Below are 27540 nucleotides of genomic sequence, written 5' to 3' on the forward strand. Positions count from 1 at the left end.
ATGACCACCTGCTTTTCCTCTAGTCTTTCACTGCTAAATGAGGGACGGCTTTGCGCGAAATTCAAACCAAACCAAACTGGTTTAAGGAAAAAGTGAAGAATATTTATTACGCTGCAACTTGGCAAGTGTGAGTCTGGTAGACTTTACATAGTTAGAATGTGTGGTGTTTCCACCTTATGCTCTTCACGGTCACATAAGAATTGAGAATAATATTTTGGAGACTGTTATTTTACTTGATGCTTGCAACAAAGTCAACAAGTGTTGTTTAATCATCATTTATTTAGGCTCTGACTCTACTTAAGTTAGAATTGTTGGGTAATAGTTGTATTTTTAGTTCTTTAAATCCGAACGGTATCTGTGACATATAGGATTCGTGAAGAGATCAAACACAGTCATCCTAAACTAGATCTGGTGACCAGAATGAGGGCAAACAATCAGCATAATCCGATGCCTATTAGGCTATTCTCATCCGAATGGGGCTAGGTATGGCCTAGTGATTAATGTGCTGGATTGTGAATTAGAGGATCCATGGCTCACGATCTGTTGCCGTAAAATCTCGCTCCGCACTTTAGAGCCTTAGGTATGCTATAAAATATCAGTAAAATCCCACTATTCAATATTGGCGATAGGTGCTGTTGACTAGCTACCTTCCTTCTAGTCTAACAGTTCAAAATCAAGCGCAGACAGCCAATGCGTAGCTTTTAGAGCGATTGACTGTCACAGCTATAACGCTTCCATAGCTAAAAGTGATGAGTTTGTTCAGTGGTTTATCATGGCTCAAGCCTTGGGCCTTCTGGTACACAGTTCAGTAAACTAGCCATTAGGTCATGCCCAAGCACAATGTTATACAACAGTGCTGTGTACATCATGGGTATCAAAACCCGATTTTTAGCGTCATAAATTTTCAGGCTTATCGCTGAATCACTGGGTATGTCTCAAGTATTGGTTGTACTGTTAATAACGCAGACACCTGTAAATTGTGTTAGTGATTTTTTACTTGCTTTGTAGGTTTCGTCGGTAATAGTGATTTTGTTTTGAAAAAACATTTGGTGTATAACCGCCGAGCTGCAAAGTTTGTCTCAGATTGTCCCATGTATTGTAAAAAAAAAAAAAACACGTTAGAAGACAATGAAAATTATTATTCATTACCTTTATGTTAGGTTTACAGGGTTGCAAGTTTTATTTATTATTTGGGAATACCTTTTGAGTGAGTGGTAATTTTACGGACATAAATGATAAATTTTGAATACAATAGTGAACCTAAATTATGATGATTCTTAAGCAACGTCTTCCTTAAATACTTTTTTCTCTATCCTAGAAGATCGTGCCTCGAGCTTCACTGCGTGTTGGCTTGATAACAGCCCTCGTGCAGAATAAGCTGCTTTCTTAAGAGTATATGTACACATAAAGTAAAAGGAAGGTAAAAACGAAAGTATTCATTACTGTACAGTAGAAAATTAGGGGTAACAGCTGTTATTACATATTGCTTCAATGATTGAGGGCTATCCGAATCGAATATACTGTTTCTGCTAAGGAATCTTTGTCTCAGTGCCAAATTTCCTTCACAAACTCCAAATGACGTTGTTTAATATTTCTTTTTTGTAATATAGCTCAAGGAGGTAATATATATATATATTAGCACATACGAAGCCAAATGAAGCAAAGAAAGCAAAATACAGGTTTATATAAATATATATATATATATATACAAAGATGGAAACTGGTTCTTCACTGTAATTTTAGTGAAAGGAAACAGAATCACACAATATATGAAAGCACGTGCAAGACAAGTATTGTGTATATGTATTCTGTAAAAGCTATCTGCGGATGTAGTATGTAGGTTCCATATGGTTCGATTCGAAACCAAGAAAACCAAATATTTACAATCCATGATGTTAACAATAGTGAAAAATAAAGAAATGCCAATTGTTGTACAATAACATGATTATTAATTAGGAATATCTCCAATGCAAGTCTGCTCGCATTAACCTTAATTCAAGCTTTATAACATTATACTGGATGCACATTTAATTATAAACTAACGAGTAAAATACTTTGTTAATTATCGCATTAGAACTATTTTTATTATCTAAGATAACGAAATTCTATATATTTTATAAAGTCATAAGAATTAGCGTTGAATAAACGTTTCAGTGATGCTAATTTATGGCCGATTAGATAACCAATTTATGAATAATATATCATTTTTAACTTAGAAAAGGACATTAATTACGAAAAGTCCAAATAGGATTTGCTTGTTGTTAAGCACAAAGCTGCACAATGGACTATCTGTTTTTGCCCACGGGAGGGATAGAACCCCAACTTTTACCGTTATAATCTCCTACGTTTATCGCTGAGTCACCGGGATGCTTGAGATACGATAATATTTAATTAATACGATTCAACATCGAATTCATAATGGTAGTGGGAGTGGGTTTAATAGCTTAACTTGTGATAAGAGTAGATTGATAAACCAAATAAAACCTTCCAACCTTTTCTTTTCTATTATTTCTCTTCAACCCTAGGAAGTGTAGACACGTTAATTAAGAATTTGACAACTTAACAAAGAAATTATGCATAGGTAGAATCGTGATTATTTCGAAGTTAATTGTCCTTTTAGTATTTGAAAAAAGAAGACGAAATGTCAGCAAATTTTCTTATTGAATTGTAGGATATATAACAAGTGTAATGTTACAGTTTTTTTGTATATCAACAATATATATATATATATCGGCACTTGTGTATAATGCTAAAATAATATATATACAACGTTAAAATCAATACACAATTAAAATCATTTCAAAATAATGACTACATGTTTCATTTTCAGGAGTGAAGTTGCAAGAGATAAATTTCACATTTTATATTTTCTTAAATATCACGTGACCTGTCTGTAATTTTGCATTTGTGCATAAATATCAGAACAGGTCTCACCACATTCTTAGACAGATATTCGCCGGACCTTTATCTCTATTTAATAGTTTATAATTATTTTTAAATTTCATTATTTCAGACGATTCTCGAGTATTAGTTGCTGTAATACCTTTAGGTTGAGTTAATACAATTGTTTTTTCCCATAATATGTTGTTTTGGGTTTTACTTACATGTTCTGTTATAGCCAAATTTTCTGTATTTCCATTTTTTATAAATCTCTTATGTTCGGCTATACGTTATTTTAAATTGCGTTTTGTTTGCCAAATATAGATACTTCCACATTCACATTCAATTTTATAAATTCCAAATTTATCCATTATTTTTGCATAATCTTTACTATTGCCTAAAATGTGTTTTATCTTATTTATCGGGTTGAATATAGAACAAAACATTAACAACTTTATTGACCTTATGCTCAGCAAAAACTGCACATACCTATAACAAACAAAGAACTTTGAAAAATTCGATCTTATCGTTTGTTTATTTGTTTTAGAGAAAGCCAAACTGGGCTATCTGCTCTTTTCATCGTGGGGAATTGAAACCCGGATTTTAGCTTTGTAAGACAGTAAACTTACTGCTGTCCCACAATAGAACAATTCAACATTAAAGTGAAGAGGTAGGAAATGCATGGTACACCTGATATAATACTTTTCCTCCCCTCACTGTTGGAAGCTTGTCCTCAAGTCGACAACATTAATCTTAAACATTTAAAATCAATCAGATTTACAAACATGTGTGGTCAAGAAGTATCACAGCTTTCTCTCGCTCCCATAAACCTTACACGTAAGACAGACAGAATAATTTTACAAAGAAATGCAATACATAGTCAAACCCACTAACAATGTTTATAATAAAAAAAGACAAACCCTTTAACAAAGGTACATTTCAAATACAAATTGATTTATAAAAGTACAATAATAAAACCATTAATATTACGATACATGTGTGTGTTTTGTTATAGCAAATCCACATCGGGCCATCTTCTGTGTCCACCGAGGGGAATCGAACCCCAGATTTTAGCGTTGTAAATCCGAAGACATGCCGCTGCTCCACCGGGGGGCGGTACGGTACGTCCTCTTCACACCAGAAATCAAAATTCACTTTAACAAAGATTGTGTAAGTACCACTAGGGATTTCACATAATAAGACAAAAACACTATTTTATATTTAATATAAGTTTTAGACACAAGAAAATTTGCAAAAATACACTATTTAACATTGGTTCGATTCCCCATACATAATAAAATAAATACATTAGAAAAATATTACTCTTTAACATAGATAATTATTTCAATAACACAAAATCAAATTTACAAAACATGAACTAAAGTAAGTCCTATAAGAAAATTGCATATAAATTCAAATTCGATGTGTACATAAAATGGGATTAACCCTTTAAACATACACAAACCATAATATAATGCAAAATCAACTCACAAGATAACTCGTCTGATACTCTATTAAAATGCGTATCCTGAATAAAAAACAACTCAAAACACATTAAAATCTGTATACCATACAATAATGTATATCACATACTCGAAAATTCCACATGCTAATTTGTTTGAAATTAAGCACAAAGCAACACAATGGCTATGTGTGCTCTATCCACCACGGGTATCGAAACCCGGATTCTAGCATAGTAAGTCCGCAGACATACCGCTGTTCCATTGGGGGCATTCCCAATGCAACATCACTTTACTCAGCATGAAATGTACATAATTACAGCAGCTAGAAAAAGTGCACTTAAAACCAAAAAGACGAATACACAATAAAGGAATAAATGAAACTTCTTTAAATATACATTTTTCAAAAATCGTAATAATGATGAACTAAAATAAAGAAACACTGCCAAAATAATACATGTACCCATAAAAGTGAAAAAGGGAATGAAATATATTTACACTTACATACAAAATAAACAAAAACTATTTAAAGTTAAAAATGGGCCTGGAATGAAATAAATTACCAGTACAACCCAATTAACAAAACAGAGTTACAGATAAAATATGCAACATATACATTTAAATAAAAAAGCAAAGAAAGAATATACAAAATATACATTACTCTTTATCCCACTTCACTTGAATTCCATTAGCAGATGGTGGAATGTGGTAGTTGTCTTTGTATTGGATGCCATGATAGTTCATATGTTACCAATGGCTTTGGCTAGGACCCTTTCGGTATACCCCAGCTCATCCTAAAAGCAGCATATCTCTTCTTCCAGCTAAGACAAAATCATAGTTTTCTGCCACAACAATTTCTCCTGTCAATGGTAGAGGGCCCAAGCTGCAGTCCAGTGATGGTCTTCTCCTGGTAATTCTGCTTATTCATGTGGATATGCTGTAGAATGGGCTGGTTTGTGATAAACTTGGTGGCTTAGATGTGAGCTTCACTCTCTGCTGTATCTTGGACTTTAATGGGGCTACTTATCTGGTGTTGTGTTAATCATCCTCAAGGTAGAAGTCCCTTGCCTTGTCTTTGCTAGTTGTTGGTCAATTCACTAGTGGAATCTACTACTGCTTGGCTTAGTGATGTTATGGTTTAAACTTCCATACGGTGTCCAGGGTCATGATATTCAATGAATAGACAAACTCTCACTTTTTGGCAAGACAATCCACCTGCATTTCCATGTTTTAGGCAATGAAATCTGACTAACTCACATTCTTGTAACATTGTTACCCAATATGCTATCATCCATCCTGGATTTTTAATTTCATTAGCTATTTCTGTGAAGCATGGTTTACTCAGATCTTAGAACTTCCACATAAAAGTGGTGTAAATAGTGCTTTAAGAAGAATACCACTGTAAGGTGGTTTTTCTTTGTTACGCAGTGTCATCTTCTACTCCACCCTGTAACTATAATAGTACTGTCATTGTTCAACTATCACTAGCATCAGTGTTCAATATGAGGTCACTGTCTTGTTCTAGATATTTCAAGACTGGATCTTCCACTAAAGCAAATGTTAGAGATTGGAATGCTGATTCACATTCTTGGTTCCATCCAAAGTGTGTCTCAATTTTAGTTAGAGCAGACAGTGGTCTGTCGTCTAGGAGAAGTTAGATACCGCAGACTTCACAATGGTCAGAGGTTGAGACCAGTTTCTCAGCATTGCAATTTTGGCAGGGTATGAGAGACTCCATATCTACCTAACCATACTACTGAAAAATTCCATTTCTGGTTTCATTTTCAAGCCATCTTTCTTTATCTGCTATAATACCTTTTCAAAAAATAGTATATATCAATATTGGGTTCTATAACTATGTTACATGGTACCAACACACCAGATGTTAGTAAACCACAGGACACCATTTGTGTATATGGAAGTACTGTGATTTTATTCACTACATATACTCGTGCAGTCCATTGTTTCTTGAAATTTAGACTCACCATGTAGGTGTATCTTCAAGATGTAGCCACTGTAGGGTTATTCCTCTATTGTAGCCAGTTCAGAACCACCATCTTGTATCTTGTCACAACAGACACTGCCCCAGTAAGGTGATGCCTCATTGTTTTCCTGGAAGTATCTGGACAAATTTAACCATGAGAATGTCTTCAAGATCTTTAAAAGCCATTCAATGTATGCTTTACCATAAAGATGGTGAAAATTGGCCACATAGGTAGTCAGACTCTTGATGGTGCTTTTCTTCCAAGCTTTGAAGTCAACACATCATATTGCCCAACTTATCCACCGGGTCGAACTATCAGCAAAACCCAGCCAAGACTGTATCTCAGTATTCCAATTGTGTCTCACTTAGGTGCTTCATAGAATCCAAGGCTGAACCATACTCAGGATCAGGTGTTGGACTGTATGCTCCTTTGGGTAACCTTCTAAATAGTTACCTGCCTGAAATGCTTCAGGAAATTGTCTAGGTCTTTTTTCACCACACTTTTGAGCATCAGGGACAACATTTCCTTCTCTCACTTACAGAGACCTATGGTTGTGGCTAAAGCATTTCCATTGTTGTTATTTAGACAATATGTGGATGTGATGCCAATATTGTGGGTATGGTATAATAAGCATACTTAAGGATTCTGACCCTTTGATAAGTAGATGAACCCTGGTCCAGGACATCAGTGTAAAGAATTGCTCCCCAGAGCTTCTCCATTAGCTTTGCATGTCCTTAGGTTTCTTTGCAATCCACATTCACCCTGTACCCTCCCAGTACTAAGGTCTCTCAACTGCCCTGTGGTTTGCAATTTTTATTAGGTGGTACCCACTGTCTCATCTACCAGGGAAACAGCTCTGACTGGCAGGCTTCTCCTCCAGTGGCACTTCCAGTCCTTTTCTGTTAGTCTCAGATTACCTTTATAACAGTTGGGGTTGTGTTACTCTTGCTGGTGATGATGGGGAGTCCCGTACAGACTTCCCCATGCAGTCTAAGACTCATCAGATGGCATTCTACCTCGGCGACCCTCAGTTGCCTGTGCTTCCTTTGCATTGAGATTGATTCTCAGGAGCAAGTCACGATCTTCCATTCTGGTACACCAGATTTTGTTTGTTTCTGTGGTTGCAGAAAGAACAAGTCATGGACCTTCATAATATCGATAAAAGTCCGACTACCAGGAAAGGACTAGGCCCAACAATTCTCTAATACGACCATCTATCTTCAGTAATTAACCCATGTTCTTCCTACCTATTCTGTGATGTTTTCGGGTAAACTAATTTCCCATAAAAGTAAATTAGGTAGCCATTATATAATGGGAAGTCTAGCGAAATAATTTTCGAAGTAATATTGAGTTCTGCTAAAATCAGTTGAGTCTGAGCTAAGAAATAAATGAGCTGAACACAAAATGAAAAGCAATATTTATCTGTAACAAAGCACAAATTAACAGAATTTGTGATTCACCTTGTAGATAACAGAAGGTCGCCTTCTAATTATTCAGTTACAAGATGGCCATTCACTCAAAATGATGTTTCAGACTGACCCATTTGAGGTCTTGTGCTAAATTGATTAAATTTCACGTTAGTTGAACTGATAGTGTGAGACTTACCCACAACAACTAGAACTTTCTTCGAAACTGGTCATTCCATTTAAACATAACGGATGATGCAACCTCGATATATCATCTGACCTACCATTGGGGGACAATGCTGTTGACCATCATGTTCAAAGAGCAGGTTTATAGCTATACATTCCACTGACAGACCAGGTGTTATCTCCAAGATGATGACAAAGAACAAAGGTAGATAGAACAATATCAACTTAATGACTTTTTTCGACCATGTTTTATGCGAATACTGCTCATTCTAGAAATAATGAAAAACGAAAAATTGCATATTAAAATGAGAAGGTAGAAAACACAAGGAAGGTCTACATACCACATCAACCGACTTCAGGAAAAATAATAAAAATACTCGCAGCTTCATGAAGAAGATGGTCATTAAGATACGAAGAAAATATAAAATTAAACAGAGAAAATATATTACAAAATATGTATATTTTAATTAAATATAGAATGTTATAATAACAACAGGGAAACAAAACTAAGGAAAAATTAAACTAAAAATACGTATTATTTAAAAATATACTACTTTTATAACATAAGTAAAAAATATGATAATAAATAAATATGATCATAAAACGTTTATTTGCACCATTTCAGAAATAAAGCAAATTTCTATTAATTATATAAGTAATACAGATTTGAAATGCCCTCCAAAATTATTATTATATTGGCGCCTTTATGACGTCATTGTATAATACACATTCAAAACGCTGTGTGGTTCATTTCGTGTTTTTTTTTTTTAATTTGGAATAAAATGTTATGTAATATAGAATTGTGTAATAATTAATTCTACAGTGAAATTTTATTTATGAAAACATTTCAAAACTTAGATAGAAAACTTGACTGGTTTCAATCATGTAAGAAGGCAATTCACAACCAGAATATCGGAGATATACTATAGGTAATGAATTGTCCTATACGTGATGTATAATATTAGTTGCGAGACAGAGGACGCTAAGCTATACCATTGAAGGCTAATGAGTAGAGGGAAGAGGTAGGGTCGGCATGGCGGCTGGTTGCTGTGGGGCTAAGAAGCAAAAGTTTAACCATCATACAGGTCCTTGTTGCAATGGAAACTTTTTTCACACAAATCCGTATCAACCATCTCTCTATCGAAATGGAATGGTTATTTGTATGGAAATGTGCTTTTTCTGTTTCGATGTTTTGTATTGTCACTTGAACCAGTTTGAAACTCCTAAAACTCCTAATTTCCCCAACGACAGCTAGTAAGTTCTTTATCTTTTAAATTTATCTGTTGTATTCAGAGTAGTGTTACGTAATTCTATTAATTAAGCTAAAAATTGTTATATGTTTATTAAAAATTGCATGTTTGTAGAATAGCCTTGAACTGTTGAAGTGACGAAGGCCATCACGATCGCTCTTACAGCTGATTTTACCAAACAAAGACATAGCCATCTTGTTATAATCTCGCTAGCAGTAATGTCTGCTTGCAAACAGCTGTTTTTTTTAAACGTTTCTACTATATTTTTCTTTATTATATGGCCACACCAAAATTTTGGTAAGTAAAATAATCTGATGTTTACAGAACTGAACGATAAAAGATTTTCTTTAAACTATTAATATTGTTAAATCTAAGAATATTTTTTGAATCAAGATAATTACTTCAGCATAAATAATTACCTTTGTAATCTTAAAAAAAAAAAAAAATACAGGGCTCCACCCTTACCAATTCTGCATAATTTAAATGTTTAAATGAAGAAACTTCTTACTGATAGATAATATGCTTTTTCGCCTTTGTCAATATTATAACTTATAGATGTGTATTAGACTAAACAGGATAAAAATAGTTTGTCATTCTCTCATAGGTTGAGAAAGGTAAACTTAAGTTTTCTGTAAATAACATAATTCAGCAAAGTAGATTTTTTTTAATATTCTCTCCTTTTTTTTCAAAATCATTATTGGAAATTATGATGTAGTGCTCTATGAGTGGTATAAATGCTTCTACAAAATTACAGAGTTTTAGAAGTTGCATACTACCAATAACACTTAACCATACCGCTATTAATTATGTTTATTTGCTGTTTAGCATAAAGCTACGCAATGGACTATTTGTGCTATGGCCAACAAAAGTATCAAACCCCATTTTTAGTATCATAAGTCCAGAGCCATAGGGGTGGCTGTTAATCATGAATTTTATAAGGCAGTGAAGTAGATAATAAAGTTAATACTAGAAATTTGCATTAAGTTATTAGAATTGGAGGTATTGGCTATAATTGCAGAGATAAATTGTAATTAAATCTTAGATAACTGAAGATTATGAATTTGTTACTGAAAAAATGTAATTTTAATTAAAGAGCTGAAAACTTTAATTATAGCTTAAATTATTCAGATTAAGTATCATTCTAATAGCCTAAAAGAGCCAACTCTCAGTACAATATTCTAGATTTTAATTGTTTAAATGTTAAAATAAAAAGATATGTAAGTGATCTTTCAGTTATCTGGTGAATTTTGGTACATCTCTGTTTTAGCTTCCTCTGTTTCACTTCTTGTTCTTTGGCTAAATAAAGTTATAGGTTTCCAGAAGAGATAAAAATAATTTTTTGGGTAAGAACATATTGTTATACATGTATTTATGGTGTATATTACTGTTTAAATAAACTTGTATGATTTTGAGACTGTTTTTATATTTGAAGCAGTTTCTTCTTTTTGGCAAAAATATAAAGGAAATTTGTATTTTCAGTGTACCCTCCTTATTTGAAGAAAAAAAAAAAACAGATGATCATTAATCCAAATGATTTGCCCATTAATCTGTTGTAATATTAATATCATAAACAATTCCATGCAAATGTCTGAATCTAATATTTGTGGTAACAGTATCTGTGCATAGGGAATATGACAATAATTTTGGCCTGGCTGCTGTAGTCAAGTGCTTGTAACATTTTAGATTTTTGACTTGAATAGTCGGTATATTTTCCGTGTAAATTGTAAGTTGTCAAATTTTGGGAAGACCATTTGATAGCAATACTTTTCAGACTATTACATGTGCATGAAACCAGCTGAGAGAGAATTAAAGTGAATGCATAAAACTTTTTTGCATATTTATGTGTGTGATACACGGTGTGTGTTAACATTCTTTGTTTTTTCTTCTACTGCCATAGGCACATGTGTTCTACTATAGAGCACTGCTGTGGGCACATTTTTTAGGACATTCATTGAGTTTGGAATTTTATGAAGAAAGAGCCCAAAGTTTTCCTGTATGAAGTTTTAGATAAGTAATGAAATATTATAACGTGGTTTTTTTACTGTGTAACAGAAATAAATGTGGAACTGGGAAAGCTGTTTTTCAATAAATATGGCAGTGAAAGAATTAACGATCTAGCACCTACAGACCATGTATAAGTTAAGTACTGACCACATAGCCTTATTTAATTTCTGCTGTCGTATGAAGGGTGGTAAGGAATTATTTAAACTGTGTCTCTGTTGATTAATTAAGTTAAACACAGTGTTCAGTATTGATAAAAGTACAAAAATAATTTTATATTGCAAGAAAATAAAAGAAATAGTGGAATAACAGAGTAAATTGCATTTGTCCTGAGAGCCAGAGTTAGAAGAAAGAAGCAGTACTTTCCCTTGAGTATTAACAAGAAGCTTCGTGTCATTGAAGTGAAGAATAACTTAAACTTTTTATTCCTCCATCCAGACAATTATGGTACTGAATGAATGATCTTAACAACTTAAAATTTTTTGTGATATTTGTTTTTTTTTGTATATCAAAAGAAAATTGAGGTGCCAAAGATATGCAGTTTCTAGTGAACTAATGAAATGCTGCAAGGATTTTGAACTAAAAAATGGGAGATATTGAAGCATGGGAACTAAATAAGTAAGTTAACATTTTCTTTTGTGGACATTGCATCCAGTGCTTTGAGCTAAGTTTATATTAGGGTTGTTAATCCTTGATTTAAGTCAGTTGTGAAGCTGATGTAAAAATAACAAAAAAACAAGCAGGGTGGGTGGGCAAGGACAGCCTTCAAGAAGGAACCCTTGACTATATATTATGTGGGATGAAATGGTTTTTGTAGCTAAATGTAAATATTTTCTTTTTTCCTCTTACTATTCACTTAGGCATTCATAATTTTTTATTCTCGGATAATGGTTAATAAGTGTCAAAACATAGATTATATGTTATAGTTTCCTTTGAATTTCCTGATGAAATGCCTAAATGTTTTTAGACTTGAGTTTAAGAATGTTAGACTTTTCATGTGCGATTCTGACTTTACTGTGTGAATTAATATGTTTAGATAGCAAATAAAATCTGTACATGTATGTGTGTGGGTGTGTATATATATATGGTATGAATGCCACAAGACACTACACTATGTATGTGTGTATGAATATCAAATGAATATGGTATAATATTAATCCATTCCATGTTTATGTATGGATATCAAATGGTTTTCTCGGTTCTTGTACATGGATCAGTATTGAGTATACTACTGTAATACTTGTCTGTGTACAATTGTTGCATGATTCTGCACTTTTCCTGAGTGTGTAAGAGCATTGCAAGGTACTACATTTTTCCATGAGTGTGTATAAGTTTTGCATTTGCATGAATGTTAGAGCTGTGTGATTATTGAAGTTTGCTGATTGATTGATGGTATGGCTTATTAATTGATTATGCTTAACTAATTAATTAAACTGAAAAACCTTGAATAAATAAAAAATAATAATGAAAACCATAATGACAATATTTCAATTAGTTAAATAGTTGTAACAATTGGAAACTAATTTTTATCAGTTAATTACTTTCATTTTTTATGACACTAATCAATTTAAATGTAATCTTGATTAATTTGTTTTACGTGACATAGAAATCGAGTTACTTGCTTAATTCTAATAGGTATTACATGATATTGGACATTTCCCTGTAGGTATACAAGTGTTGTATGATACTCTACTTTTTTATATATATGTATGAAGTCTACATGAATACTTGACGTTTTCATGTGTATGTATGTGTATGATACTGGACTTCTCTCTGTGTGTATGTGTGAGGTTTGCAGAATGGTGTCATGTTCTTTGTATGAATGTTGTTTGATACTGTACATTTCTTTGTATATATGTGTGTATTGCATCATGATACTGCAGGTCCTTTTCCTGAATGTGTGTGTTGGGAAGACTACTGCATGTTTTTTTATTGTTGCTTCTGTATACCCTTAATGTTTTAAAAGATTCCTATCTTCACAAGTAATGTATGTTTAAACACATTTTTACTTTATATTTATATTTCTTATGTGATTGAACAAACAATATATGGTAGTAGTTTAGAAGTTATATGATTAAAGAGCCAAAATGTATTAGTAATTAGCTATAGCTATTTATGCATAAAGTATAATCACAAATTCAGTCACTGAATGAAAACTATTCACCATAATAAGTAGCTTTTATCTGGAAAAAATTTTAATTATATGAATATACAATGGAAATAGTTATGGAAACACATAAGGGATACATATACTGATATACAGGAGTTACAACCAATGAGTAATTGAGTGAATTTGAATTATTTTCCATAGAGATTTTTCTCTTTAGGAAGAAATGCACAGTTTCTTACAGTATATTCATTATATTAATTTTTCATACTCCTTGTATAGATTGTCCATCTAATTTAGTATCATTTTAACTATTTTTTATTTATCATGTTTTTATTACTATTTTCTCTTCTTATTTTTTCACAAGTTATTCAATATACCTGTCTGTTTCTGTATTTTTCATTTCACTGTCTCCCAAATTCATCATTTCATTTTTTGCATCTTTTTGCTCTCACATGTATGTTCCATTGTGTTTTTTTTTCTTCATCTTTTACATTTCTGGTCTCCTTGACTCAATTTATCCTATCCTTTATAATATTTCTGCATCTTAATCTGATCCATAATTTTATTTTTGCTTGCTCTCTCAGTTATTACATATGTTGTAAACTATAAATGAATTTACTAATGGTAAAAACCAGTATCAGAGAAAATATAAAAGACTGCTGAATAAGTGGTGCAATGTACCAGTATTTTGTATGTGAGCTCTTTGGTTTGTCCAGGGTATCACACCTTGACTTCATACTGCCATACAATTTACCAATGTGTGGTTGTGGAATATTATTCCAAATGTCATATGTTACTTCCTACAATTAAGTCAAGTTATTTGGTTCCCTTTTGACCTTTTCAGTTTTACATAAACTTGTACAACCTTCAAAATTTTCATACTGTGACTTTGTGCAGGCCAAGCTATGGTTTTGAATGGTCTATTAGCTTCTTTACCATCACAGCATTATTTCACTATATTTATTGTATGCTAGAGATAATTGTTTTACTGGACAATGAAGCTCCTCCCAATAAGTCGTGTTCCTTCGGAAATGGAATGATAGATCAGAATCTGCTTGTACTTATTAGCAGTCAGAGTGCCATTAGTTTTGTTTAGTTCATTGCTACCATTGACTGAGATGCATCTCAAATCCCTCTTAAACATATTTTGACAGAAAAGTAATTACTAACATGGGAAAACATGAGGTATTGTGTGTATGTGTGTGTGTGGAATGAATATATATCTCCTTATCTTTTTTTTTGTTTTTTCCCTTGTCAAGTGATTGCTATCTAAAGATCTTGAATGTATTTGACGAGGAAACGTAAGTATTTCTCTAAACTTCTGAAAAGAGGTTTAAAAAGATTTCTAGAAAAAGTCATTGATAGATAAATAAAATTTGCTAGAAGCAAGACAAAAATAACATTCACAAATGACATAAAATAATAACCAAATCATAAGAATATTAAATACATAGGAAAGGAAGGAAAACAGCTTATAAGAGTATGAAACAACCTTGAAAAAAAAAGAACTATTTGGATATTGAAAGAAAATTCGTACAAAAATGAGGAAAAAAATATAGGTTTTTCTAAACAAACCTTACAACAATGAAAACTACATAAATTGATCTATCTATTTATCAAATTTGTGAAAATTGTAAATCTTATCAGTATATATTGGTGAAACTAGTAGAAATCTAAAAAGATTTAATGAACCCATTAAAGGATCACAACATGAAATGAAGGTATGGGTGAAAAGACAACATTAAAACGTAAATATACTGGGTAAAGACCTAGAAATACACAAAACCAAAATTATGGAAGCATTATTAATAAAAATATACAAACCTAATTTAAACAATTGTAAAGGAGTTGAATGCCCTCTGTCACATGTGACTTCTGTTTAAATTTTAAAAACCAACATCTATCTATTCTTATTTACTAACAGAGGATGAAACATCTTGGTTTATAATTTCTTTTCAGTTGCATAAGAGAAGGTGAAGTTTTTCAGAAGTTTTATCTAAAGATCTATCTTAAAATCATTGTACCACAAAAGGAACTAATAAATAATCAGTGGTTTAGTTGACCTGGCTTTTTTCTTCTTCTTTTTCTAACTTTGTTTTGGCTTTAGGTTATTATTTATTTGTAGCTGTAGTCTTAAATTTATCATATTTTCTCATCTTTCAGAAATTTTATATTGAAAGAATGAATGCCTGATTATCATTACTGAAACATAAAGTACTATTTTCATTGACTTTTTTGTGGTATTTTACAATGAGAGAGAGAAGAAAATCTGAAGTTATAAATGCCCTAAGCAACCATGGTGACCTAGTTTGTATGTGGCAGCAAAGAAAGTGAGGCACTGAAAGTTTGCTGTATGTTTTTGGACAGCTGGTAACTCTAGGCACTTCACTTTATTTGAATGTGTCATTCACACTAAGTAAATGTAAGGCTATTTGCTCTATTTGTTACATGACGCATAACATTACAAATGGAGAAACTAATGTTAGGTCTAATAGACACGTAATTATGTTGCATGTAGTGGTGTGTAATACAGGCAGTCAGCTACATTTTCAGTACTGATATTGTTCTGTGTTTGACCCAGAAAAGCACAATGGAAAGATAAAATTTATATTTTCAGTGAATAAATATCATAACTGTTATAACTTAAACATTTGCATTTGAATAATAAGGTTTGATTTGAATCATATTTTTACTGTTGGACAAATAATTTGGTGGTTACCATTTATGGGCTCTAAATCCATTCAATCAGTTGTAATAAAATTGATTGTTGAAAGCTTTAGGTCTGTTGTTAATCATACCAATTATAAATAGTGTAAAACCAGTCTTTATGTTAAACATAGACCCATGAAAGAAAAAATACTACCATACATCTCATTAAATATTCCATTCCTAAAATTTTCATTGAAACTGTTTGTACTTTTTACTTATCTAAAGACAAGAAATGGATGTAAGCTCAACAAAATCATGATGTGTGAAAAGTGTATACATAAAAGAATTAAGGTTCTTTGAAGTTTTTTAGAATTCATCCTATCTGTTGATGTGTGTGTGTAATTAGGTATTTATTTCTAAAAAAACATACTTTATGAACTTCTACCAGAAGTAAACATGCATGTAATATTCTTTTATTTGAAATATACCTGTTAAAGGCATTTTATTTAGAAGAACACCATTCAAATTTTATAAGCATTAAGCAGCTGTTATATGTAAGCAAAATCCAGTTCCTGTAATTGATGGTACATGTACTTGTTTAGCCATCATGCTTTTTATTTGTTAAGGACATTGACCTTTCTGGTACATTTTACTATATAGCACTTTTTTAAATTGAACAGGTGCAGACTATGTAAGTTGTTCTAACTGGTGTAGAAATCTGGAACAGTTTGTAATAGCATTGATTAAACTCTTGTTTTGTTTTATAGAGAACAATTGCATAGTTAATTGAATAGTGTTTTCTTTTATGTTATTATTGGTACACCTGGCTTAATTATCTTTTATTTTATTGTGTTTAAGTGAAGGAAAAAACTGAAAAATGTTTGCAGTTGGATAACCCATGATAATCTAACACACACACACACACACACTACACACACACCTTTTTTTTTTCCAAAACATGTTTTGTTTATTAGACCTTGTGATTGGTCATGGAAATAAAGAAGCCTGTAGTATCTGGTTAATTACAGAATGTCCTAAATTGGAATTGGTATAGCATCATCATCATAAGATTTAATTTGCCTTTTTTTTTATATAGTGTATTGTTTCTTGAATAAAGTCCACTTGAAGTTTTCAGATGTTCACATCATGAATTAAACTACAATAAATTGTTTTAAAATTTATGTTATTAAACGAGTTGTAAGTTATTCAAACATGTAGGGTGTATAGGCAATTTTTCTCCTTTTAGCAATTTAATTATGCTTTTCTGATGGGATAGGGATGGAGTATGTAATGAATAGACCTCTGACAAATGGAAAAAAAATCTACAGTGCTTTGTTGAGAATTAACTACAAAATTGGAAATTTTTTTTTTTCATTGATGTTTGCCAAATATGTTAGCAATTCCAATAACAATAAATATAACAGTTTATGTCCTTACATAAACCCAGCATGATTAACAAATATTAAATACATTTAATTGAATTCTACAAATTCCTAAAGTTAGTTTCATATGAATTTCCCTGTTAATAAAACATTATTTTTCTTATCTTAGTATTTTGTTATTGAGTGTGTAATCCATGTATTTCTAAATTGAATTCTATAATACTTTTCCATATGATAGCTTGCACAAACTTTGGGGATACAGTGGTTATTTAAGTCATTTTCCAAGTGTTCTTCTCTTGTAGACACAGATACAAGCTTCTCATTTGTGCACTAAATTGTATGTGTAAAACAGTGTATCAAGTACTGCTTATACATATATCTTTGAACACATTCTAAACAACCCATACTTTCTAATATGAAATATTTATTATATTTAGGTTGTTGTTTTGTATCTGACCAATGATGTGCAAAATTCAAAACATTCATTTTTCTTAGATTATCTGTTTAACAATGAAAAAAAAAAATATTTATATTTTTTTAGAGGAGTAATGACCATAGGAAAATGGCTTTTTTAATAAAAGATAGTATGTTGATTGTGGTAAAATATTCAGTTTTTGGCCTTATTTAATATAGTATTTCTAAATGTATAGAAAACCATTTAGATGTTCAAAGTAAAATATATCTTTCTGTACAATTGGAACTAAGATGTGAGGAAGGCTTAACATTTTTTTTTATAAAGTAACTATCCAGTCTTAGCAACTTGTATAACACTTCATGGTAGACACACAAGAAGATATTAGCAGGTAGTTAAATGTACATATAATAGAGAAGTATTTAGCTGAAGTCTGAAACATTGAGTTGCATCTTCTGAAATTATTATCTCAGATTTAATACAGTTGCTAGTTTTGGGAAACATTATATTATTACTATACTCCTTATTTCAACCTGTAGACTAGCTTGTGTATATACCATTGCTTCAAATTAAAAATTTTCTTTACTCTTCAAAACATACAGTTGTAATTGTTTTATACAGTTTTGAAGACTGTTGTTATTTTAAATGCTTATTTTTACAGATAAGTACTATTTTCATATTGAATTGTTGTAGATTTCTAAAATTCCCCAAAACACTAATTTTGTTGTTGAGTAGTCTCCAGTTGATGTTGTTTTACTTTAGATCGAGACACATGGTAGTATGTCTTGTGATTTTTCCACCTGCTGTAGCTGGACTGTAGTAATCCAAGCTGTTGCATATTTTCAGTGGATATTCTCTACTGGACTCTACTTCACATACCAAATTTCAAGGCAATCTATTAAGAAATACCTGAGATATAACATCTCCAATTTTGATTAATTTTTTTTCCTTTTTATATTCACACCGAAAGTATGGAAACTTTATTTGATAGAAAAACATACTTAACTTTTATGGATTTTTTACAAATTTGGTACACTGATAGATCTTTTCAACCTACAGTTAAAGGTCTCATTTGATGTAAGTATAAATGAGATGTGCAAAATTATTCAACAAAAGCCACTCAAATTTAATAAAAAAAATTTGCACACGCTTATGCAAAAAGTCACATGAGCTATCAGTCTAACATTTTTACTACAGCTTCACATATAAGTAAAAGTGGACTGTTTTTTAGTTTTTTGTCATTCAGATTAAAGATAGTTGATTTCGTGCAGCAAAACTGAATGGTGAAAAGACGTGCAGACACATAAGTATTGGTTAGGCCAAGCAAACTAGATTATCAGTTTCTAGCTCAAGTTTTCAAAAGATTCATACTGGTGGATGGTTATTATTGATTATTCATTGACAACGTTTCAGCACAAATTTACTAAATTCTATGAAATTATTCTAATTAAAGAGCGTTTATGTCATGTGATGTTAGCTTAAGCAATTAGCATAAATAATGATGATTGATAAGGCTGTACCGATTCCAAAGGGGTAATGACAAGAAATTTCTAGTCTAAATTCCATGCCATTAATGTAAAGGAAACTATTAACACTGTTTTAGAGAGGAAAAAGTGCCACCACATATTTTGAATAATCTGGTTGTTCTGTAAAGTAAAGGTCCGTTCCAAATAATAGAGTTGCGATTCTAAAGCTAATGTTGGTTACAATCTAGTGTCACTTTCTGACTTGTGTTTTATTGGTGTGTATTGGCAAAAAGTTGTGATATCTAATCAAAAGCACCTTAGGTGTGAAAAAAAGGTACATCCAAAAAAGAATTGAGCATGAGATTTAAAAGAGTAAAATCAAAATTGGCGACCAAACTGGAAGCTACACTTATAGCGTTGATAGGAATTTTACAGGAAATATTCATTCATTAGTTAACTACACTGCACATTTTATTTTACCCACCATCATGCCCAAAGTTAAACAAAAATGTGGCCTGGCTGTAAAATTCTTATCAATGCTATAAGTGTAGCTACCAGTTTGGCCAGCAATTTTGATTTCATTCCTTTAAGTTGCACGCTCAATTCTTTTTTGGCTGCATCTTTTTTTTTTTCACACCTAAGGTGTTTTTGATTAGATTTCTTGTATAACAATAAGATAGACTGGATAAGTTCATCCATAACAGAATTAGTTGACTACATGATATGATTATAAATGTATACCACAGTGGTCTCAAATTGAACCTAAGAAACCATTGTTTAATGACATTTTCAAAAAACAAACCAAAACTTGTTTGTGTAAAGCTGATTTAGGATAAGAATTTAATAGATATCAATATATTTAATAAATATTTTCTTTATTAACAATGCTTATTAGTTTTGAGAAAAACATTTCTTAAAGTAACTTCTTGTGCAATTTTTGTAACATTTTATTTGAAACAAAAATAAACATTATAATGTTTTCCTTCATGTGATTTTAATATTGTTTTATTAATATATCAGTCTGCTATAATATTTAAATTTTGGTGGATCAGTATATTGTGCTATTAATTAATCTTTTGATAAAAGGTTTCATTATTTAAACACCTTAACCCGAAACTATTATAATTGAATTTAATTCTTAGTTCATTTTATTTTTAAATTATTTAAAATTATACAAATCTTCTCTTAACATCATATTTACTACTTAGAACATCTACATTAAAAAAAACAATTTCATAAATCAGTTTGAAAATTATACAAATACTTCAGCACTTTCTTTTCTCTCATCTAATTAACATTACTTACTTAATAATATGAAAAATTTAACAGATGATTTTTGATCATTTAAAAATGCTTAATATTGTCTTTTATTTTTTATAATTATTGTGCTGTTAGATAGGTCATTGATGTTTTTTTTTTTTAATTCAGTTGATTAAGTAATTTCAATCCTGTGGTTTATTTTTAGCCCTCTTTTTGTTACCTGGAAGATAGGAAAAGACAGGAGATTGAGAGGATGTATTGGGACCTTCAACTCCATGAATCTACACTCTGGACTCAGGGAATATGCAGTGACAAGGTAAGCACAGTTGGAAATAGATGCAAGATTTGTTGACTTTTTCTGCTTTTTTATAATTTGTTTGACTAGCAGAAATGGCCACTATATGGGTGGCTGTTTGTGCTAGTAATTTCTAATTTTATATTCATACATAATTGAAAAATATTGAGAAAAAGTGCACATTTTCCAAAAATAGGATTTTTTTCTGGGAAGTACTGCATGGGAAAAGTGTTTGGATTGTACTCTTTAGTCATAAGTAACTCATTGTATCAAAATGATTCAATGTACAGAGCTCACAATTTTCATAAATTTTACTGATATAAACTGTAATGTTTTTATATATTAAAAGTGGTACTGTTTATTGAAAAAATAATAGTATTTTTAAGAACTCCAGTTTCTCAGTACTACATTTAAAAATCACATCAATAAAGATATAATCAAACCCTTGCATACATTCCTAGTGAAAGTTGTGTTCTTGTTGTCAAGAGAGTACTTTTATTTAAAATTGTGTTCTGTTATAAAGAAATGGTTGCTACACATACCATTGTTATTTTTTTTAATTGTCTGAATCTTGAACACCCAAAGTGGGAAATTTTTTATGAATTTTTGTTTATGGTGCCATTAAATAGATGGCACAGGAGTTTTGGTTACATACATAGATACTGACATACAGGCTACATCCATTATAGTAAGAAGATGATTGGTTTCAGATATGTCAGCTGTTTTTCTTTTGTTACTTCATTACAAACAAAATAGCAGCTTATTATGTTTGCAAATTAATGAATTGGTCCTTGTGCTTGTGGGTGGAAGGTATTTTCTTACATCTACAGTTAGTGATGAGAATATTATTTAAAGTAAATAATGATCATTGCAAGTTCAGTTAGGTTTAATGACAAATGTTTATGCTGTATGAATGGCCTGCATAAATGCATTACTGTCTTGTATGAACTTGATAAATGGTTGCTTAGTAATTGGCAATTAAAAAAAACATCTGGTCACATTGTGAGTTTTAAGATATTTTGATCTTAGTGCCATTTGTTTTTTATTTTTACCTAGCCTTTTACATTTAGTCTTACAGAATCTGAGAGAGAATATTTCATCATGCTTTCTGCTTCATTTAGTTTCAGATAACTTAAACATTTCACTGGAACTACTTGTACTAAGAGTGTCAGTATAATTTATTAGCTGATGTAGTATGTTATTAACCACGTGTTTTGATTTTGTTTGGCTTATTGCCAGAATAAGCTGGAAGAAGAAATGTACTTGATTTGAATTGACTGAATATATGGAAATATATTTGTTTGTTTTAATTTTTTTAAGGGTATAAATATAATCTTTAGTGTTTATTATGGCAATTATATGAAAAAGACATGAAGAACTTGTACCATTTTGTTACTTGTGTCTGAAACAATAATTTCATTTGCTAGATTCTGGATTATACATGAATTAAAAGTTTATGAACTATTTAGGGTCTTGTGGATGGCTACCAATCACATGTAGGTTACATAACACATTTCTGTTTTGTTTATTTTTCTGTTAACAGTGCTTTAAAGGACAGTCGTTTCAGCCCCATCAGTCGGGATGAGTTTAACAAGCTTCATGTCTCTGTCTCAATTCTCCGACACTTTGAAGATGGACAGGATTATTTAGACTGGGAGGTCAGTTAAGAGTAATGAATATAAAGAACCTCTTTATTTTTTTATGTCTTATGTAAGTATGTGTATATGTATAAATTTTGGCTCGTGTTACATCTGATTAGGAGAGATTAAAGGTTAGCCTGTGTAAGATATGTTAAAACATTAGGTAAGATAATTCATACGTTAAACGACACAAAAAAAATCTCACAATTATTGATTGATATTTTGGAGTAGTGTAGTCATTAGGAGATCGTTGTTTTTTGACCATTTCCCTCTTTGTCATAAGTGAGTATTAATTAAATTTAGTAAAAATGTTTTATTCTCTAGCAACATGTGGCAAACATATTCTTTGTATGAGCTGTGTGTGTTGTAAGGAATTTCCAAGTACAAGAGTTGCTAGTGAACACACAAGTTAACAATGGACTTTTAAAGTTCTACAGATCCAATATTATAATGAGAAATGGAACAGTTAAGACCTACTACATAGTATGCCCGACATTGCAAATTAATAATAATTACAATTCACATACTTAATATAGTTCACACCACAACAGTCATTGTTCCTGAAAATTGAGATATAACTAACTCCAGCACCACTACTATGTCTTTCATATCCCAGCTGTCCAAATGAGCCCTGATATTAGGAGAAATATCTTGTTGACAATGGATGTTTTAGATGTAGTGTGGTTGGCATACTATAACATTCTTCTTTACTTTCACTCATAAGTTTTTAGAAATGCATGCTATTATAGAATAACAGATATATTGGATTCATTAAAAACTTTATTATCAATGTATTTCAATTAACTTGGCATCAAAATGTAATTTATAATTCAGATTTTAATATTATATAAGCTCTTAATTTCAAAAAAGGAAATATTTAAATATATTCTCAGTCTTCCTTCTCTCTGTCATGTGATGCTTCTTTTCTCCAAACTGAGAGTGCCACCAATTACACATTTATACTAAGCCATAATATAAATTTAATGCTTTCAATTTTCTTTTTTTACTGAGATATAAACAAAGTCAAACCCATATGTCACGCCCTCTTATATCTCATCCTGTCTTTCAAGAAATGTCAAAAATTCTCCGACATTTGCTATTGGATAATTTATAACCAATAGCTAGAACAGACTTGTTTATTAGATTCATTTGGAGGCTAGTTTGTTTTAGGTACCAGGTTAGGAAATATTTAGCTTCAGTTTCATTGTTTGCCTTTGGGGAATTGAGTTCAACCAGCTAACAGAATTTTGACCTATTTATAAATTATAGTAGTTTCTGACATTGTTTTTTGATCTGTGTGATAATGTTTTGTATTCTAATTGCATATTTAAATAAATAATTTGAACCACTACCATTGCTATAAAAAGCCTAAGTGCTTCATCCATTGACAACAAATATCCCAAGTCCAGACATAAGTACTAAATTTAATTTTTTGATGTATATATTTTATTTATTGTTATAAAAGTAACTGAAATGTAAGAACTAGAAAATTATTAGGTTAGGTAAGAAAACTTAAAGGAAAGAAAAATCAAATAAAAATACAAATTCTCATGATTCTTGATATCCTATAGCATGCACTCATTGCGAGGCAAGGCACGATTTTAATTCAATTGTTTGTTTACACAAAGCTGTCTGACAGTGATAAATGCCTTTTGGCATACTATGAGACTGCCCAAGTTCAACTAAAGCAATAAAACTGAATGAAGCCAAATATAAAAAGTCTGTTAGCACTGACTGTAAGAATAGTGTGTAAAATGCGTTTAGTCTAAAGAGAAAAAAAAAGGGTAATATAGATTTAATTTGTATTTTTCCACATTTTAGTTTACCCTACATTGCTGATTTGACTACAGTTAGTGTTAGAATAGATAAAATAATAGATACAATTTGACTCAAAAAAACTTTTGATATTCATTTAGGAGTAGGTTTGAGAATTTTAATGGACTTCAGCTGCCTGTTGAAAGAAAAGGAGACAACATTTTGGTTTATATACCAAAGAAGGCCTCAGTATAGAAGCTGAAACAGACAGTTAAATTTCTCAAACCTACTATGACTAACTACTCTGCCTAAACTTCCACTGAAACAACATTCATTTAGGAGGTTCTAGAGGTTATACAAATGAAATATGGAAATTGTAAGATGAAAATTATTCGTATCTTAATATGAAAATTACCTTGCACTCAGACTACTGAAAGTGAATCAGACTAACTCAGAAAATCAATAGACAAATCTCTAGTAAAAATAGTTTATTAAAAAAATAATATTTTGTAATGTTTACTAAAAGCTTTCAAAATGTTGTGAGGATACACTTAGTAAAGAATTATAGTAGGTATAGTTTTATGCTTACAAGGATGATCAAAATGACCAATCCCATGCTTGTAGAGTTAATATGATTTAATACACAACCTTAAAATCTTCTTGCAATTATAACATAGCCTGTGCAGTTCATGTATTTTGGCATCACTAATATTCATGAACTCTTCTAACATGAAATTATAGTCAAACTAGTACAGACACATTGACATTATCAACTCTCCCACTACAGAAATATAATATATGTATGCCAACTTTATTGGCACTATTAATTTTCACCAACTTCTTACACAGAAATCTAGATTAAATAGTCCAAAATATATTGGCAGCACTAATATTCATCAACTCTCCTAATAAAGATGTAGTCCACCACTGACATTCATCAATCTTCCTAATGCAGAAGTGCAAAAACTGTTGTCCACACACCATGATATTTTCTAAGATAGAAATATAATAAGACTACAAAATGTAATGTATTCTATCTAATTTCTTCATCAATATTCTGAAGCTATATTTGTGTATTCTTCAATCAATTGCTAAAGTGCAATCACTTAAAATTCAGAAACTACTTTCCATGCCTACCGCTCAAATGCTCTAATTTACAATTTGCTAATAGATTTTTCTGAGACCAACTCCCATTAAATTTATATTCAATAGAAAGCCTAGATTTCAACTGATTCATTGCCATAGTTGTCATACCATGTGTGCTTACAGATTGACAATTTGATTTTATGTCATCAATATTCTGAAGCTATGTTTTTATTCTTCAATCAGTTGCTAAAGAGCAATCAATGAAAATTCAAAAACCACTTTTGATGCTCTAATTTACAATTTCCTAATAGACTTTTCTGAAGCCAACTCCTATTAAATTTATAACCAATAGAAAGCCTGGATATTAACTGATTTATTGCCATAGTCGTCATACCAGGTGAGGTTACAGATAATTGACAATTTGGTTTTAGGTGAAAAACGTTTTCCCACGAGAACACACTGGGAAGAATAATTGAATTTCAAACTGCTGAAGTCACATGATTAGAGATGCTCGATTACCGGTGGTACCCGGTCAGTATTGGTATAGGCAACTTGTTACTGCCAGTACTATTGCAAACCATGCCAGAAATGTGGTTAAAACTGTGAAAGAATTAACCCTTGGTTATAAAGTATAATTATAAAATAATAGGAAAAACAGGTCATCTTATTTCTGTGTGTGTGTATATACCTTTTATTATACTGAAGCTGTAAACTTTGAGTCAGTAAACTATCATAAAATGTATAATCATTTCAGTGTTAGAAATAACTGTTAACACTTAATGAATATTAAGGATTGTGATTATTTCAGTTGTACATATGATGGCAAATAAAGTTTTAGGTATTAAATATCATTAACTCCTTCACATTTTAATCAATTGATTCATTTGAGGCTCTAAGTAATACCCTGAGCAAATATGATTTCAAATTTTACAACAATTAAGTGTCGGATATTTTTAAAGAAAAGAAGATATGCTGACAACCATAAATTTCAAAGAAATATAACAAAATACTTAAAGTAAATAAATTAAATTATTGCCATAAATCACTGCCTTATGTTTTTTTTGCATTCAAAGTGCTGTTCAAGTTATTTTGAACAAGTGGTATGAATTGTATTATGTACATTCCACATGTATTTTATAAGGTTTATTAATGATTTGAAGAAAAAAAAATTGTTTAGGACATTTTATGCATATATTACTGTCAATTGCTTTAGCTATAGACATTATTAGTGTGCTCTTTAAAGTAAAACAATTAATCAGTAACTTGTGATTAAGGCAAACTACCTACAAATCAGATCTAAAAATTACCAGTAATGAATAGAACAACTTTTAAATATTATTCATACCAGGAATGTGTAAGGTCACCAAACAACAACAACAAAAATACTCTTAATGATTAAAATTTATTGGTTAATCAGGGATAACCTTGAGATTAATGATATTTTTGGTCATAATTCTAATACTATCTGGCAAGGTTTGGCCTGGTTGTTAGAAGATGAGACTTGCAATCTGTAGGTTGTGGGTTCAAATCCCATCACCAAACATGTTAACCCTCTCAGCTGTGGGGGCATTATAATGTGATGGTCAATCCCATTATTTGATTAGAGTAGCCCAAGGATGGCAGTGGGTGGTGTTGACTAGCTACATTCCCTCTAGTCTATCATTTCCTAATTAGGGATGGCTAGCACAGATAATCCTTGAGTAGCTTTGCAAGAAATTCAACAAACAAACTGGCAAGGTTTGTCCAGCTTAGGAGATTTAAGTTAGTCCCAAATCCAAAATCTAACTGTGGAAAATAATCATTGTAATAAAATAATATATAAAAATAAATATTTATATACAAAACATCTCAATTAATGTTGTTAATGAAACTAATATTAAAGAAAGAATAGAAAATAACATACTTACAAAACACAAAAGTGGTTGTTTGCTTCATGAACTAGCTATCACTGATTTCTTGTCCTTTGGACAGTGTGATGATAATGTATGCAAAACTTTGTACAATTCCTTCATAACTCTTTCAGCACCGGCTCGGTCCCTGAGACCGACCTCGTGACCATTTTGTGCTTGTTATAGTTTTCATGCTATAACTTTTAAATTAGTAAGCGAATGTTAACGAAATTTGGTACATTATCAGTAAACATTATAATGCTTTTATATGCAAAATATAATTTTTTTTATTAATTGCTAAGGTTTCTAAAGCAATGTTTTTCTCATGCCTTTTTTTTTTTCTTTTGCATGTTGCCTATCTATCTTGCAAAGTAATTTTCACTTTAAGATTAAAAATATTTTTATGCATCAGAAAATTTGCAAATTTT

The 27540-nt window shown here is 31.2% G+C and overlaps 1 protein-coding gene across 2 annotated transcripts in view; it reads left to right on the forward strand.

The window, feature by feature from the left end:
• Positions 1-8911: 8911 nt before the first annotated feature.
• LOC106475631 (AMME syndrome candidate gene 1 protein-like) overlaps positions 8912-27540 on the forward strand; it is a 37821-nt gene continuing 19192 nt past the window's right edge. The window contains exons 1-3 of one of the 2 annotated variants that reach the window (XM_013936314.2): positions 8912-9171; positions 20653-20763; positions 22286-22400. In XM_013936314.2, the coding sequence (XP_013791768.1) occupies positions 8951-9171; positions 20653-20763; positions 22286-22400 (447 nt within the window). In that variant the 5' untranslated portion in view covers positions 8912-8950. The remainder of the gene's footprint in view (positions 9172-20652; positions 20764-22285; positions 22401-27540) is intronic. The other variant, XM_022380846.1, reaches the window with a different exon arrangement.

The sequence above is a fragment of the Limulus polyphemus genome, unplaced genomic scaffold, assembly GCF_000517525.1.
Source record: "Limulus polyphemus unplaced genomic scaffold, Limulus_polyphemus-2.1.2 Scaffold148, whole genome shotgun sequence".
Classification (NCBI taxonomy): domain Eukaryota; kingdom Metazoa; phylum Arthropoda; class Merostomata; order Xiphosura; family Limulidae; genus Limulus; species Limulus polyphemus.